The sequence below is a fragment of the Rattus rattus genome, chromosome 1 (genome assembly GCF_011064425.1).
Source record: "Rattus rattus isolate New Zealand chromosome 1, Rrattus_CSIRO_v1, whole genome shotgun sequence".
Lineage (NCBI taxonomy): Eukaryota > Metazoa > Chordata > Mammalia > Rodentia > Muridae > Rattus > Rattus rattus.
Genome location: NC_046154.1, coordinates 111,013,266 through 111,031,687, shown reverse-complemented (window position 1 = coordinate 111,031,687; position 18,422 = coordinate 111,013,266). Strand labels below are relative to the sequence as shown.

Below are 18,422 nucleotides of genomic sequence, written 5' to 3'. Positions count from 1 at the left end.
ATCCCACTGCTTCTGTGCTGAGCCCAGGAGACAAGCATTGCAGACCATTGTGCGGCAGGAGCTGTGCGTCTGTGCTCTCTCCTGCCAGCACTAGAGTGGCCCAGCGAGGCTTTGCTTATTTGAGGATGAAATAAGGAAGTCGTAGTTTCATCAGACATTGGTTTTCATAGTGTTTAAATTTCATTTTGTTAGCTCTTAAAATGTACAACAAAGTGGCCAGAATAAATACGAGTGACGTCACCTGGTGAACCAGCACCTTTCTAAACTGGGTTTCATTTTAGTGGTGCCAATTTAATTTGGGTCTTATTTTGTTCTTTCTGATCCTCCAGTGTTAGACAAGAGTGAATTGTAAACATGAACATTGTATTGAAGCATGTGGAAGTGTAAACAAGTAACAACAAAAAAATGCATAAATTCTCCTCTTTGGGGATATGCTTGATCTGTCTACATATCTTTTACTTATAAATACACAGACTTTTGAAAAAGCTTAGTTGTTTTCTAAGTGAAATGTTCTGATTATCTGTGTTCTCTTTGTAGAAAGTGGCATCCAGATGAACTGTACTGTATTTGTCCAAACTAATCACAATCACTGGTCTTATCAACCTGCACTAAAAGCCTAGATACAGGAAGGAATATCTGAAGATAACAGTGTCTAAACATAAGCTATCGATCCTACATAGACAGGTCTACTTATGCCTCATGATCTTTAGGTAGCTAAGGTTTCTGTGTCTCTGTGTCATAATCTCTATTGTTTAACTTCTGTCCTCAAGGTTACATGTGACAGCTCAAGTCATCATTTCCACAGCTCACGTAGCAGGAAAGAGGAGATAGCAGAAGGGTAGAAGCTTTTGAAAATGATTTCTGCAACTTCCACATACGACTATTAGCCACAAGGGGTCTGAGCCATAGCTGACATTGCTACATTAGTAAAGTCAGAGTCCATGCAAAGGAAGACTAGAAATTAGTGGGGAAATAGCTGTCTCTACCCCAGGTAAAGGCTCAGAAAATGCTAGGTTTAGTAGAGGTCAGCAGCCATCGACTGGCCTTCTGGTCTCCATGAAGCACAATTGTCTTGGTAGATAGAGACATACCCCAACACTGTCGGGGATCCATTTCAGTTCACAGGTGTCATTCAGAATAAACACATAATATTGATTCTGCCCGAAAAGGGAAAGTAATGTTATGCTAATAGTTTATGATTTTGCTAAGCCTGTTTTTCTAATCAGATACAGATTTGTAATTACACGTTATAGGAAGGACATTTTTCCAGTTCAAGGATAATCATACGTAAATAAATTACTTTGCCCCCGCTACCTAAATGTCGGACAATACATCCCTTGAATTTGAAGTAATTGAGTTTTTTAATGAACTGTCTCACTTTGAAAGGTTCATACTCCCACTTTCAACAGCCTTCGTGTTTAACAGTTATATTCTCTAAACTTTTAGAACTGTAATAAGTATTCAGTTACTAGAAACACTGTAGATATGCTTAGGGCCATATGTTTTATGCTTTGATTTGATAACTGTTGATAATCACAGAATCTAATTTATAGCACACTCCACGAAACCTAACTTAGGCTCTTCTGCTCCTGTTTGTGTCCTAAACACAAACATGGTGGCTTATCTTACTAACTTCCGCCCCTCCCGTCTGGCCCTGCCTCCTCCCTCCCTGCACCTCATCCCATTGGTCTCACTTAGGTAGGAGAGTTCTAAGAATACATTGGAAATTTAGTTCCTTCATTGTCCTGCAGCTTTGTCTATCTTTATTTGTTGTTGATTTTTTTTCCTGCTAATTAAAACCATTGTATGTAACTTCCGAAACTGTTTTTGCTCTTTAACATCCCTCCCTAAGCATGGATAAAGAGTTAGATAGTTCTGCATGCCATTCTGCATGAGATGTAATTCACATGACTGTTTCAGAACTGTTCTGTTGTGCAGTCATTTCCTGTGTTACTGTGTGTGGTTGTTTGCATGTATACTGTACATGTGTGTTTTTTCAGCCTATACCAAGCCTAAACGGGGCCACCGTAAAACCGCTTCATTTGGCAACATTCTGGATGTCCCTGAGATCGTCATATCAGGTATCATAGACCACCTGTGTTGGTGTTAACAGCTGTGGAACTGGATTAATGATCCTGGTACTTTTAAATGCTTCTTGCTCCAATTTTCATAGGCTATAAGCATAGATATCTCTCATGCAGTCAACAGGGAGATGGGTAAAAAATGTATGTTGCCACACTGAAACCAATTTGCAAACATAATTTCACATCTCCAGCAATAAGATTCAAGGGAAAGGAAAATAGCAGAAGGGAGAACACCACCCCACTTTACCTGTTCTCCTGTTGGACGGGACAGATAAGCAACACCTAGGTCCCTTTTACTAGAGGATCAACTATTTGGAACTTCTGTTCCTGGCCCTCTTCCTCACTATCCAGCCTGTCTCTGGGGGGCCCGTGGGTGAGCTGCTGCACAGTGTTGTCCTACCTGGAGAGCGGAAAGTTGAAGCCAGATGAGGCTCGTCAGTTTTTCGTATGGTCAACCAGCTAGTTAGCTCTGTTGCTAGTTTCTTAAGAAGAAGGTCAGCAAGCTATGTTTTATACCCGATTCACACATGACTTTTCAGGGTATCAGTTAATAAACGCTTTTATATCTTATGGGGGTAATATCATAGATGAATAAAGGCCACCATTTTTAATAAAAACGTAAATGGCATAAGCACCCTCTATGTGTGTAAATGATCATCTGGCCAGGAGTTACCTCAGCAGGTAAAGGCGTTTCCCCTTCAGCCTGACAGCCTAGGTTAACCCCAGGACCCTTAGGTGGGAAAAGCTCTTCTCTGTTCCCAAACACAACTCACACATACATGGACACACATAGTTGGACAAGACAAATAAAATAAAGGAGGTTTTTTTTTCTTTTCTTTTCTTTTTTTTTTTCAGAGCTGGGGACCGAACCCAGGGCCTTGCGCTTTCTAAGCAAGCGCTCTACCAGTAAGCTAAATCCCCAACCCCAAGGTAGATATTTTTAAATTGGTCATTTATCTCTGTGTCAAAAAACCAAAGATTTTCCTTGGGTCGCTTCACTCCCAACATTTTGATGGAGAATATATTTCTCATATGTGCAATTTGGATGGATTCTTTAGCATTCTATACTTTTGCCCATGATAATACTTATTTAACATTGCATTTTAACTATAGCTGATGTTTTAATTATTAAAATGATATTCTATTTTATAACATTGTTACCAAGTTCGAAAATATTAACTCATTTTTCATGCACTAGTTTTTATTTATTGAAATAAATAATTTTTTTTTAGAAATTAGCAAAGTATTTGCAATTATTTTATTTCACTACTGATAGGTATAACATAGAGGAATAATATACTGTCCAAAAGATGGCAGACTTTAAATTTACATAGAGCTGTAATAAGCTTGAATATGTTACAAAGTCAGAAAAATTTAGACAGATAGCAATTTAATCCTAAATTAGATTTATAAATCTAAAGGGCAGACAAGAAAGAATAGTTTAGAGGGGCAAGAACTAGTGCTGTACGGTGACCAGAGGTCAGATGCACCTAACGACCTCGAACAGCTCTAGGCAGCCTGCTGTGGAGCTAATCTGAAACGCCAGTAGAGCTGAGCGGGGAGAGCCTGGTAAAATGCCTTTTTTGGTTTTTTTGGCTAGAGTAGTCATCTCAATGGCTTCTCACCCTGGTACCTAGATTGAAAGGATAGCTGTATCATAGATGACGGGTTTAAATCTGACGATGGGGGAGTCTTCCCAGACAGGATCTTCTGACTCTCAGATCACATGGTGCTTTTGACTCTTTTGTTGCGGTCACAGAAGACAGAGCATTCCATGCCTCCCTAGTGCTTCCATTGTGGGGTGGGCTTCCCTTAGGAAGACGAGGACATTGGGTCCTCTTGAGATTAGCTTACCTTAATTCTGCTACTAATTGCTAGGGCAGCGGTGCTGTTTGAGTGAAAGAGTCCATGGTTGACACAAGCTCCCCCTCTCCGTAACAGCTCTGCTTCAACTCACACACAGACTTGATATGAGTGTATTTGTCTTTTCCTTGCCATTTCCATACGTGTAGATAGTGAACTTTGTTCATTTTTTTTTTCTTTTTTCTTTTTTTCGGAGCTGGGGACCAAACCCAGGGCCTTGCGCTTGCTAGACAAGCGCTCTACCACTGAACTAAATCCCCAACCCCAACTTTGTTCATTTTTACCCTCACCCCCTGTCATCTTCCTCTTACTGAGTCCCTCCTTCCAAACGAATCTCCTTCCTACCTTGTTTGACATTCATGACTTCATCATGATGAAGTAGTAGAAGGTCTGGCACAGGTCCACACAAACCAAGAAATCCCAATCTTCCCCTACGTACCATTGCTTTTCAAAAACATTATATATTATTTGTATCATCCATGTAAGAAAGAAAGCTACTTGGGCTACCAACTAGGGGTTGGCGTGATGAAACCATGTCTAAAAAATAAGATTTAATTTTTTTTTTTAAGAAAGAAGAAAATAAAATGGGTTGAGCTTCAAATTGTAGTCTAATAAAGCTAGTTCAAAGGCAGAGATCATCAGTCTCTACTAATTGCTTTGAGAAACCTATCTGGTGTCCTTCCAAGTCATAATTTGTAGAAATTAGTAACACATTCATGGCAACCTAGTGGGCACATATTTTAAATTATGCCTTCAGTTTACTGCTAAGCAGTAGTTTAATGCGTACATAGAAAATGCTATATATACAGTGTTTTCAATCTTATCTTATGCATGAGTAGTTTTTATTATTTAGAACTTAAAAATCTTACTTTTTCAATAAGTTGGGCAAGAAGGGTCTCCAGGATAATAGTTTGCTTTGAAGTGAAGAGTCTAAAAGAGTCCACAAGAACTTTGAAGTTTTAGTGTATTAGAAGTGAAAGCAGGGGTGAACTGTGTGAGGGGCTCAGGCAGTAATCTCTGGACGTGTTCTGGAATGACTTGAACACTTGCTTAGGAACTCACCCGTGGTTAAAAGAGCAGCCTTTTAAAGACTTTGATTGTGTCTGGTATTACTGCCTTCCTTTTTACCTTGATGCCTGGAAGAGGGTGCATAGCACAAGTTGCCAATGATATATTTTAAAAATATTCTTAAAGTTGTCTTTTTTTTTTTTTTTTTTTTTTGAGACAGGGTCTCTCTACAGAGCCCTGGCTGTCGTGAAATTCCTTGTGTGGACCAGGCTGGACATGAACTCACAGATATGCACCTGCCTCTGCCTCCCAAGTGCCAGGATTACAGGCATGTGCTACCAAGCCCAGCAGAAGTTGAGGATTTTTTACAGTGACAGTGTTGAGGGCGTCATGTGCAGACTGCTGGTTATTGCTTATGTCATGCTGCCTTAGGGGTTCCTGCCTTTTTGTTTACTAGAGCACATGTAGTACAGGTGTGCACATATCAAATAACTTTAAAACGTGAAGAATGAGGGCCACTGAGATGGCCCAGCAGGGACTGAAGGGGACTTGCTGCCTTGCCTGACAGTGTGAGTTTGATCCCCTAGACTTACAGGTTGGAGGAAAAGGACTGCCTCTCACAGGCTGTCCCCCCACCTCCACACCCATGCTATACCAGGAGTACACACACATACAAACACACATAAGACATATTTGAAGTGTAAAATGAGTATATTTCTAAATTAGTATTCAGTGCAAAAAATTGAAAATTCAAATTTCCTAAGGACTCACCCAGTAATTTTCATCGGCAACACAAGGAGCTTGAGTTATTTCATATTCATATTTCTAAATTATGGCTTTTAAACTTAATATTGGAGCAACAAGTATTTGTTGATTGCAGTCCTCTTGCTTTTGTCTGAGCTGTTTGCCAGGTGGTTTCTGACGTGGTCGTGCTCATTAAAATGTATTGCCTAATACTGCTTGCTTCCACTCATGCTGTAGCATGAAAACTCTCATTTTATGGCATTTGTTAACTGTCAGCTCTTCTTTATCCTTTTCCTTACAGTTTTCCTCCCCCTTTCTCTCTGTCCCCCAGCTAGACTTGAACTCATATTTGGGGAAACTGTGATGGCGATGTCATGGTGTATAGACACATGATGGGTTGTTCCTCAGATTCACAGATGTTGCTGATCTGAAAAGAGAGTTGCAGACACTTTTATAGACTGTCCCATGTGCTAATTTTAGGATGAGGGTGTTGAGTGAAATGTGCCTAAAATTGCTCATTACTCATAGCAGTATCTTTTCTGTTGGGGAACAGAAATAGTTAAGTACCCTGGAGCTGTCAGTACAGTAAATGCAGTTTGCTGTTTTACTTCGTAATGAGAATGTGGGACTTACAGAATAAATTGAAACTTGAAGTAAATTTGAATCCAAAGTATACAAAGAGTTTTAAAACAGTCTAAAATGGGAAAAGTTACGAGCTATCCTTTCAAGAATGACTATAAATTTGAGTTTTATATTACATGTGTTATTTCATAAAACATTCTTAATTCTGTGTAAAATTAATTTAGTTTATATGTAAAGCAATAGTAAAGTCACATGGATTAAGATATTAAACAGTACTAATTGGTTTAAGATTTCTGTATCCCGGATCATGAAGTGTAAAAAGTAGAAATGATTCATTGCTCGTCAGAGTACAACTGCTAGTGTGTGTGTGCTCTGAGTGATGCCTACTAGTTGCAGAATTCCATGGTCCCACTCTCAGGGTCAAAGGAGTTGTGAATATTATACCAGCTGTTTCTCAGTGTTTCCTTTTCTAACAGCTGAACTCTCCTGTTAAAACATACTGTATCAACAAACCAACTCTGTGGGAAGGAAAGGTGCTGTGGGAATCTGTTGTTTAGGTCATTCTGTTCTGCTGAAGACTTGCTCATAGAATCTTTTTTTTTTAACTGTTGCTAATGTTCATAATAGGCCATCTCAACAAGCTATGTATTGAGCATAGAATGAATACTGTCTCCAAGGGGGAAGTGAGCTGTTATTCCTTAATGATAAATTACAGCATTTGGACAGACACTAATGGGGTTAAATGCTCAGGGCAAGGATTTAAACCTAAGCATCCTCCAAGGCACTGCTGCCAGCCTAAGTCAGATGTGTCCTACAACCTGCTAGCTGTCTTGCTGTGAAACTGTCACGTAAGGCCCTTGAAATAGATGCCGTCATCAGCCCCAGCCCCCAAGCAGTCATCTATTTAAACACATGACAGAAGATGGTGGAGACAGTTGAGCTGCTGTTCCTTCGTCAGGAGTGTCATCGTATCAGGTCATACTCTGTTGTGGGCCAGCAACTCTTGAGTTAATGCATTAGCTTCCTCTCTGTCTCTTCCTTCCTCAGATTTTCTCTTGGTGGGTTTTTACATTAAATTTACTCATTCTTTTTCCTGCAGCAAGTTACCTAGATCCCAGGAGCAGCAGACCACACTTCCTCTGAGCAGTTACACCTTCTCGCTTGTTTGGCTAGATTGAAGTTTTACTTTTTGTTGTTGTTTTGTTTTAAGGCAACGGGCAACCAAGGCGTAGATCCATCCAAGACTTGACTGTTACTGGGACAGAACCTGGTCAGGTAAGACTTAACATCCAAATTGTCTGTCTGTGGGCAACTAGGATAGACAGAGATCAAGAATGAACCCTAATGTCCTCTGCAAAAGCGGGTAACCTGAAAATGTGGTTGAGAAGTTGATTGTTGCTGAGAGCATCAGTCCATAGGAAACTGCAAAAGCACTAGTGTTCCTAATTCAGTTTGGTCTGCATGAGGAAGCATGTTGTTCAGCAGTGCATCATGTGTTTCTCAGAAACCATTCTGTTCTGTAACTTAATAAAGCATCGTTACCATTGTCCTCTAGAGTGAATAATTAGTGTTATTACCTTTACTAATGAGAGAATGCCTCCCTAATAAGATGTTCTCCTGGGGCCACCTGGAGAATGTTAAACGTCTTTTCACTTGATGTATCCAAGTGGCATTATATTTTTCTTAAATATCCCTTGAAAATATGTACTAATCTCATGGCTAAACTCAAGAGAACTTCTGGTCATTACAGCTTTTCAGTGCTCTTGTAAATTCCCGTCTCTTCATTATAGCTTCTTTGTAAATAGTCAGATAATGCTATAGTATAGGCCATAGAACTCTACCATAGAGTTCTAATCAATCAGGTATGTAAAAGGAGCTCAGTCATTAAGGGTTTTCTTTCTGTTAATTAAAATTAAATGCACGTGACAGACACTTTTTTTTTTTTTTTTTTTTTTTTTTTTTTTTATTAACTTGAAAAGTATTTCTACATTTGGCAAACATCCCTTCCTCCCCCTTCCTTATGGGTGTTCCCCTCCCCACCCCCCCCCCATTGCCTCCCCGACAGTCTAGTTCACTGGGGGTTCAGTCTTGGGACCCAGGGCTTCTCCTTCCTGGTGCTCTTACTAGGATATTCATTGCTACCTATGAGGTCAGAGTCCAGGGTCAGTCCATGTATAGTCTTTAGGTAGTGGCTTAGTCCCTGGAAGCTCTGGTTGCTTGGCATTGTTGTACATATGGAGTCTCAACCCCTTCAAGCTCTTCCAGTTCATTCTCTGATTCCTTCGGGGTCCCGTTCTCAGTTCAGTGGTTTGCTGCTGGCATTGCCTCTGTATTTGCTGTATTCTGGCTGTGTCTCTCAGGTTCGATCTACATCCGGCTCCTGTCGGTCTGCACTTCTTTGCTTCATCCATCTTGTCTAATTGGGTGGCTCTATATGTATGGGCCACATGTGGGGCAAGCTCTGAATGGGTGTTCCTTCAGTCTCTGTTTTAATCTTTGCCTCTCTCTTCCCTGCCAAGGGTATTCTTGTTCCCCCTTTTAAAGAAGGGTGAAACATTTTGATCATCCGTCTTGAGTTTCATTTGTTTCTAGGCCACTAGGGTAATTCAAGCATTTGGGCTAATAGCCACTTATCAGTGAGTGCATACCATGTATGTCTTTCTGTGATTGGGTTAGCTCACTCAGAATGATAGTTTCAGTTTCAACCATTTTGCCTCACAATTTCATTCGTTGTTTTGATAGCTGAGTAATATTCCATTGTGTAGATGTACCACATTTTCTGTATCCATTCCTCTGTTGAAGGGCATCTGGGTTCTTTCCAGCTTCTGGCTATTATAAATAAGGCTCTGATGAACATAGTGGACACGTGTCTTTTTTATATGTTGGGGGCATCTTTTGGGTATATGCCCAAGAGAGGTATAGCTGGATCCTCAGGCAGTTCAATGTCCAATTTTCTGAGAACCTCCAGACTGATTTCCAGAATGGTTGTACCAGTCTGCAACCCCACCAACAATGGAGGAGTGTTCCTCTTTCTCCACATCCTCGCCAGCATTTGCTGTCACCTGAGTTTTTGATCTTATCCATTCTCACTGGTGTGAGGTGAGATCTCAGGGTTGTTTTGATTTGCATTTCCCTGATGACTAAAGATGTTGAACATTTCTTTAGGTGTTTCTCAGCCATTGGCATTCCTCAGCTGTGAATTCTTTGGCTCTGAACCCCATTTTTAATAGGGTTATTTGTCTCCCTCGGTCTAACTTTTTTGAGTTCTTTGTATATTTTTGGATATAAGGCCTCTATCTGTTGTAGGATTGGTAAAGATCTTTTCCCAATCGTGACAGACACTTTTATCATGTCTTCTAACAGAGTGAGGACTAAGTATGAGGTATTTTGTTCTTTTTGTTTTCATGTGAGTACAGTGTTCATATGTAATAAAATTATTGCATAATGGTTCATGTATACATGTTAAATATCAATGTAATTTACTTTGAGAAAATATACATTTTCATCATAGAAAGTTTTATTATTTCATTTTTGTAAGAATTTATGAAATTCTTTGTAGTTTCTAATAGAATAATGTTTTATAGTTCTCTATAATATATAAACATAAAAATATCTTGATAGGCTGTACATGATGTTACATACCTTTAATACCAGTACCTGAGAGGCAGATAGATGTCTGAGTTTGAGGTCAGCCCAATCTACATAGCAAATTCCAGGACAGTTAGTATTACATAAAGACACCCTGTCTGAAGAAAAAAAGAATTTAAAAATACCTTGACTTTATTTAAATCTGGTAATATTTTATGACAATTCATGCTGTATATATCCATACTGTGTATACATATACTTACGCATATAATCCTAAAATATAGAAATATAGATACATAGGTAAAATATAGATATATAAATTACTTTATATGTATACTTTAGAGTCATTATTAAATTTAAACCTTTCTGGACTTACTCAGTAATGTTTTTTCTGTGTGTTGGTATACCTTAGAACTTTCTATTTGACTTAAGTTTCCCCATTTCCCTCACTGATATTTAAAGGCTTTTAGTCAGCCCATTTAATTAACATCTGCTATTTCCTTTGAGTCTATAGTCTTGGTGAACACAAACTCCCAAGCTCTGTTTACCGTTGCCATCAATATTTCCAGTTATCTGAGCTCTAACCCAGTGTTCTCGGACAGTGAGCCTCTCCTCTAAGACACAGAGTAGCAACTAGTGTAAGAGCGTCTGTGTGAATGCTCACATACTAAGCCTTGCTTATTTTTCCACTGAACATACCTAGCAAGGCACGTGGCGAGTAACCCTTAATGTCCAGTGCCTTCAACGTAGGGAAATGTAGGGATTGGGGCAGACTGTAGCTGTGGACAGTCGTTGGCCTGAACTGTCTGCCATATCCATCCTGGAAGGTAAGGGGGGAAGAGAAGGTTTGATGTGGCAATAACCACATAGTTGATATAACCAGTTTTTAAATTGCATCCTCTTTCAAGATTACTGAAGTGTTATAACCCCAAGGTGCCATGTGTGTACTTTAGTATAGGATAGAAGAATAATCCTAGTGCACTGTGACAGCATTTCACCAGGAAAGTGTCTGGGTGACCACTGGGTTGGACCCGTGTGATTACTCATGAGGAGAGCGTTCACTCTGTGGAGGGAGCATGCCCTCGGCATGAGTTTCCATGGTTTACAATGGGCTTCTTTCCAGGATTGCTGGAGTGATTGGCAGATGTTCGGGGAGATTGCTTCTGGTTTTACTTTTATTTTGAGTCTTCTCCCTTGGGAAAGACCCCAACCAGAAAATCGAGCCCAGGTAGTAGAGTTGTCATGAAAAGGAAGGGTTTATTAATAAAGCTTAGCATTACATCTCAAAGAAAAAAAATAAACTGGCCATTTGTGTGTACTTGGGTTTGTGACTTGAAAAATAATCTCAATAAGATTACTTTTACCTATAAATTAAAATGTAGGGCTTTTTGAAACTTCCCTTTCTATTGAAAGCAAAGCAAACTTAATTACATATATTAATGCAAATATGTAAAAGGCTTTCTTTACCACTTACAGTGTATATGGTTTACAGTTAATTTGGGACACTTAGGAAGCACTCAAAAGGTATCTGGCCTTTTAGTATCTTTGGGGAGAAAAAAGCAACCCTATTTACTATCTGTATCAAAAATGGTTGTGCTCAGCCCTGGGAAAATAAGGCAAAGCAAGTCCACTTTAATGTATGAGGGTCACTGCCAAACATAAACATCGTCCTTCCCTACACATGTGAGAAAGGCAACAGATGCTTTGCCAAATGCAGTTCTGTCCTGTCTGTCAGTGGGATTGCCCCTGTTGGCAGCAGTGCAACTGAGAGCGAACCTCTGTCTTCCCCCAAATCAGCCATCCAAAGTCTGTGAATTTTATTCTAAAGCCTCTTCGGAGATGTTCTGTGGTGCCCCGTAGAGAACCCTTAGCACCACAACAGCAGTTTACCCAGCTTTCTTCTACCAGTGTGCTGCTGGCAGCCGCTGGCTGGAGACTGGCAGCAACAAAAGTGCCCGGTCTTAGTAGAGCTTTTTCTGCACCCAGACTTCAGGCAAGGTCTACTATATCTCTGGCTGGCCTCAAACCGTGTAGCAAAAGATGACCTTGACCTCCTGATTCTCCTGCCCCTACCCCCCAAGGGCTTATAGGTGTCCACCACCATATCTTATCTATGTATGGTGTCGGGGACCAGACCCAGGACTTTCTTTGTGCTAGGCGAACATCACCCCCACCCCAGAGCCAAGTCTCTTTTAATCAGACCATACTTACCTGATAATTTTTCTTACAGTTGGAGAACCACTATTGATAATACTGTTGTTTGTTAAGCACTGACTTTGGTACCAGGCAGACCCTTAGTAGACACCACCTGTATCTTAAGCCTAGACACTGAATACTTCGTTGCAGTCGGGTCAGCTGAGAATTAGGACCCTGAACCTAGGTCTCTGTATTTTCCACCATGTTTTCAGTTCCCTGTTAAGGGGTTTGGAATGCAGGTCAGATTCAGTGCCACACTATAAACTTTATCGTTGTTCTGCCTTACAGTACAGGAGTGGGGGATTAGCTTAGTTGGTAAGTGCTTGCCTGGGCTTTATGCTCAGCACATGGAGAACCAGATGGGCGATAATCCAGTGCTTGGGAGGTGGGGGTAGCAGGATAGTATGTTCAAGGTCACCATTCATTCTTCTGCATGATGAATTTGAGACTAACATCTCAAAAAACAAACAAAATAACCAAAACACTACATGTAACTTCCACTGAAGTGATCCTAGTGAATGCTACGTTTCACATTGTTTGTAATTTCATTAAGTAGTTTTCCAGTAATGATTAATTATATCACTGAGCCAGGCTAACCCATTTTAAATACTAGAATAGTGACTCCAGACCGGTGACCAGACTCCTTTACTTGTGAACCATGTAGGTGAGCCTTCCTGTTTCACTACAATGACACACTGTAAAGTAGACCTCAGAGCCCTTTTGGGATTCCATCCAGCGTACGTCTACCACTCCACAGGGACACAGCTACCATTGTTTAGAGAATCAGACACACAGTGTCCTGTGCTCCGTAAGTGTCCTGAGCTTTACCAGTCTTTATGCAACTAGGCACTGAGACACCTGCTATGTGGAGTTCCTACAGAACGTGAGCGTACAGACACACAGTAGGTGCTGATGTGAGTATGTGCCTGCCAGAGCTCTTGGTGATGCTCCTTTGTCTTCATGACAGCATTCTTGCTGTCCAGATAGGAAATGCAGGTAACACTGAGAAAGCAGCTAAATCTTATGCTCTGTTCTTTCTGTGTCGGGGTGGGCATGGGAGGGACGAGCTCAGTGGATAAGAGCTCCTGATGCCCTGTGAGTTCAAAGCTAGAGTGTACTGTGTAGTGAGGTCTTATCTCACAAAATAAAAGGCTATAACGGTGCAAATCTCAAACTGAAAGTGTATGTGATTTAAGAGCATTTCAGGAACTGTTGTGAGTACCCAGGACTGCCGTAGAGGAAGGTACCCATTTAAACCCCTCGCATCTATGCTTTAAAGTTTGTAAGACAAACAGCAGCCCCAGGCTCTGTTTTGTGCTTCTGTGACTTCAGTAACTAAGATTCTGAAAGGTATGAATGGCTTTCAAATGTGTGTAATAGCACTGAGCATGAAAGTTCTTGATTTAATGGAATTATTTTCTGGTCTCCAGTGAGACATAAACGCATAAGCTTTATTTTTGTCTGTAAAATCACTTTCCATCCCAGTTCATAAATACAGAGATAAGATTCCAGCCAAAGGCCAGCTACACGCTGTGCCTGCTGGCAGCCCACCCCAGGAGTTTACATTTGACTCACATTCTTTCGCTGCCCCAGGTTGCCATGCGGCATCTCTGTCAGGTGTTGCGCTTGCATCTGTGAACTCTGTAAGAAGAGGGTAAACTGGGAATGTCTTCAGGAGAAAAGTCGCTAAGCTCTAACAGTTGGAGAGCACTTTTTAAGGCCATCAGGCTTCTACCAGCCATATTGGAAGAGCAGAGCCTATAAAGTGTGTTTCCATGACGGTTTGGAGCTCTAATGTAAGCGAGCCAGAGCTGAGCTTTTAATGTCAGATGTTATGTAATTTTCTTATTTATGCCTTGTACTTTTTTTCAGATACTTTTAAAAAGTACAGTTAAGGTTGTTTTTGAGAACTTTAGATTTGAGGACTCAAGTTTTTCCCTCTATCCTTGAGAAGTTAATTGTGGAGGAATCTTTGGTAATAGTAGAAAAGTATATCAGTCCTAAGTTTATGTAGGAGTGGAGTATAAATATAACCAGAACCCAAGGAACTGTCCTTGGGAATCGTCCATGTGATGCAGGACGGACCTGGACACCACTGCATGATCTCAGCTGTGTTGTCATTTAGCTTCTAGACACAACTTCAAGAACTGTGTTCTTTTGTCACGACCTTTAATGTGCCTGCGTTTGACTGTTATGTCTTGGGACATAATTAAGGCTGCGACTCTTGAGTGGGCAGAGGCATGCTCCACACTGCTGCCCTCAGCAGCCTGAAGAATTAGTTCCTCTAGACTCTACGGACATCAGCATGGGCCAAACCAGGAATTGTAGTTTTGATGCTGGAAAAATGGTAGGGCTAGCTGTCAGGGGAAAGCTCACGTGCTTCTCGGAATGCTGCAGAGACATCGAGTGCGGATGGGACAGTTACAGTTGTCTTAGCCGTGTGGACCATATGGTCACTCTCGAGTTACAGCTCAGGGTTGGTAAGATCCTTTCTGTTTCCTTGTTTCTCTTTGGAAAAGCAAGATTATAGGGTAGAATTACAGGTCCCTTAGATGATCACCAAGCTCCTGGTGTATAGGAGATCGGTTCACATCATTTTCTGTAAGTGAAGTTTCAGGAGAAATGCCTATGGAAACCTATGCCAGGGAAGGGAGAAGGGCCTTACCTTGCTGACTACTTAATGCGGGCTTCTCTGCTGGGGAGAGGCTCCTCTCCCTGCTTACATCCCCAAGATTTTCCCCACCATAGAGCACCTCACATCAGTGCTGCTTAATTTGTTTGGCTTTAAAATATATTTTCTAATATTAGTCTCTATTATTGATGTTCTGTCACTATAACAGAGTGATTTTTTTGCCTATTTTGTCTTTTCTGATTACCTTCTTTTTTTTTCTAATTTTTCACATTTTTGCTGTTGTGTCTAATGGGAGGTGTAGATGTGCAGGAGCGTGGAGGTGCTGAGGAGGCAATGTTAGCTGTCCTGGTGCAGGAGATTCAGGCATACGTGAATCATCTGATGTGCGTACTGAGAACCTGACTTGGGTCCCGTAAAAGAGCAGTGACTGCTCTTAACAACTGAGTCATCTTTCCAGCCTCTGTAAATTAGATTTGTTGCATCACATTTAATTCATCCTGACTCTTTGATTGGGGCTTTAATTTTTTTTTCACTCATGTGTTTGTCTCTGTGTATGTGCACATATACATGCTACATGTGCACGGGTCCTCACAAAGGCCAGAATAGGATATCAGATCCCTGGGGGCTGGAGTTCTGAACCGCATCAGCCCTCTGGAAAGTAAGGCTTTTGGAGACAGGAAGCACTTTTAACCACCAAGCCATCTCTCCACCTCATGGTTGGGGATTCTGCCTCGTTCATTTTGTACTTGAATGTTGTAGCTTGTATTTGTTCCTTTTACTGGTAAAATTGTCCCATCTTACTTTAGACTCTTCTGTATCTTCTTATGTCTTTGAAGTAGAATAGGTACATTTCTCATTTCTCATCACCTTCCTCTTTCTGGGTTAAGAGTTAGACCGAGCTACTGTTAGTAAATACCTTTGAGATTTTAACATTTGTACCCAGCCTGCTTAACACCTCTACTCTGCCTGAATAGCACAAGCATTTTAAAAACAATGTTCTTGCTTATTCTGGTTCTATTACGTTGTATTTCCATGTTGCTTGGTAGTTTGGTAAGTTCATTACTGCCCCCACCCTCAGTGGTTTTCAGTATGTTTCAGTATGGTTTTCAGCGCCCATTTTTATCAGTATTTTCTTGGCCCTTTGGACCAGGAGAGAGTTCTCGCGAGTGACGTTTCTGTGGTAGGAGTGTGTGGGTGGCGAGGCGAGGTCGATCACTGCAGACGCTGTGCTGAGCACACTCTTCACCTACTCCAGTTTCCTGCCAGCGCTCTCTAGCCAGTACCCACTCTTCTGGCTTCTGTGGTGGCTGTAGCTCATGGTTTGTGAGTGTCTGTGTTGAATATTTCTTCTGAAAAGCGGGACATGGGTTGTGTTTCCAATTTTGAGGGTCCCCTCCCCAGATTTTGAAATATATGCATGTATGTGATGGAACACCTGGGTCATGAGGCCCAGGCCTAAACTTGACATGCAGTTGTTGGCTCTGTACAATGTGCATCACTTAATATACAATACGGTCACTTAAATGATGGCTTCAGTGTGCCTGTGTTTTGACTGCCGCCTGTCACATGAGGTGTTTGTTAGGTACACAGTTTCTACTTGTGGCATCTTAGGAGCACTCGAAGTTTCAGGTTTCAAAGCATTTCTAATTTCAGATCTGTTGACTTAGGGACACTTCACCTGTAGCTGCCACTTCCCTCTGGAGGCCACTTCTATTTTTGGCTTGTCTAGTTTCTGGAATTTGACCGTATCTGACCATGTGGGTTTGTCTGATTTCTTGTACTTCCGTGTGTGTGTGTCTGCTCGGTCCTGTCTTCCCCTCATTGAGTGCCCCCTACAAGGGACTTACATGATTGTCCTGCTTCTGCCTCCACGTGCTCACCACAGTGGTCTGCCACCATGCTCTTTGCCCTCAGCTTTTGTTGGAAGGTTTATCATTTTTTGCTAGTTTTCTTTCCAAGAGAGCAAAGCATTCCCAAGCCTTGACTTTAAGCAGGGATTAGCGGGCCTTCTTATCCTACCAAGAATTGGTGGCTCTATTACTAATTCTTCTCAACACAGCAGACAGCCCAGGGCTCTGGGCTGTGAAGTCTTTGCACTGGCAGCTAAGGGCTCCCCATCTACTTCTGCTTGGTGAGCCTTATTCCTCTACTTACCTTCATCCCAGCTGAGAGGTTTTGAGGAGATGCTATGTACGAATGCATAGTGAGTTTGATATATGTTGATTTTATACTTAGAATGCCACTTTCAAGAGTCTTAGGCATCTACTGGTACAAATGGATTCTTTTTGCCTCTCACTGGACATGAAGATGTGTCTTGTCATTCTCTAAGAAAAGAAAAAAGTGACACCTTTTCCTCCTGCCATTTCTTCACAGGTGAGCAGTAGGTCATCCAGCCCTAGTGTCAGGATGATCACTACCTCAGGACCAACCTCAGAGAAGCCAGCTCGCAGTCATCCTTGGACCCCTGATGATTCCACAGGTGACCAGTCTAGTTCCTTCTAATATGAAATGGGGTGACTTGAGAGGCATTAACCTTTACAAAGACAAGAAGCATGATGTCATTATTTAGATTTTTCATGTTTATAAAATCAATTACTTGGCAGTAACTTTCAAAATGCCCTTGGAGTATTATGGCCGAGACTAGCTGCCTTATCCTGTGTATGTTTTTCCCTCCCACATACTAAACACACATACTAAACTAAAAGATTTTTCCAGTTCAGAAACATGTGTTCTTATACTTCCCTCTGTGGCTTTTGTACCATGATCGTTCCTGTTGGACTTTTCAGTAACGGCAGTCCCATATCGATGACAGTAACCATCAACATCTTTACCTCATCTTCTACCGTGTGTGTTCCTCGACGTGACTGGGTTGTGTAAGGACGTCTTCACAAAAGGATCTCATGCATAATGAACATACCCCATGCCTCTCTCTTCACCCATCCTCCTTCCTTTAGTCCTCCTTGTTCCCCTTAGATAATTTCACTTCTCTTATGTCTTTTATACAGACATGATTATATGTATCTGTAAAGTTAAGCAACCACAAAGAGAGAAAACAAACAGTTTTCAAAGACTAGTTCAACTTGTTTCCAGTTGTATCCACAGCTGGAAACTCTTATTGTGTATCCATGCCACATTTTCCTTATCCTCAGTGTTGGGTATCCAGTGAGTTCTATAACTCTGCTCTTAGGAATAGCTGCAGCAAATATGGATGTGTAAGTACTGCTGTGCATTGAGCTGAGTCCTTTGGTTACATACCCAGGAGTGTATAATTGGTGTGGGGAACTTTTGTATGGGATTTCATGATGGCTGGACAAGTTTACATTTCTACCAGCAGTGGACATAGGGTGCTCTCCTGGCAGCTGAAATGTGATTGCAATAAAGTTCCAATTTGCGTTTTTCCCTAGTGACTAGTGAGGTTGAGCATCTTTTATCCTTTGACAGTTTGATGCATGTGTATAATGTATCTTGAGCATGCTCATCTAGCACCATTATCCTTCTCCTTTTGGATCCAGTCCCCAATGTCCCTTCCACCTTTGTGTCTTCTATTTATGGCCCACTGAATCCAATTACTGTTCCCCCTAATACCAAGCATGGGCAACCTAGCAACAGTTGCATCCCTCCAAGAAAAATACTTATAACTCCCCTTCCTCCAGCAGCAATCAATTGCTCAGCTAAGGGTGGGGCCTCATGAGCCTCTTCCCCATCTATGCTCATTTGTTGACTGG

The 18,422-nt window shown here is 41.3% G+C and overlaps 1 protein-coding gene across 1 annotated transcript in view; it reads left to right on the top strand.

Annotated features, from left to right (window-relative positions):
* Positions 1 to 18,422, top strand: part of Map3k7 (mitogen-activated protein kinase kinase kinase 7) — a 57,289-nt gene that overhangs the window by 29,354 nt on the left and 9,513 nt on the right. The window contains exons 12-14 of the mRNA XM_032904939.1: positions 2,001 to 2,081; positions 7,492 to 7,556; positions 17,071 to 17,176. Of these exons, the coding sequence (XP_032760830.1) occupies positions 2,001 to 2,081; positions 7,492 to 7,556; positions 17,071 to 17,176 (252 nt within the window). The remainder of the gene's footprint in view (positions 1 to 2,000; positions 2,082 to 7,491; positions 7,557 to 17,070; positions 17,177 to 18,422) is intronic.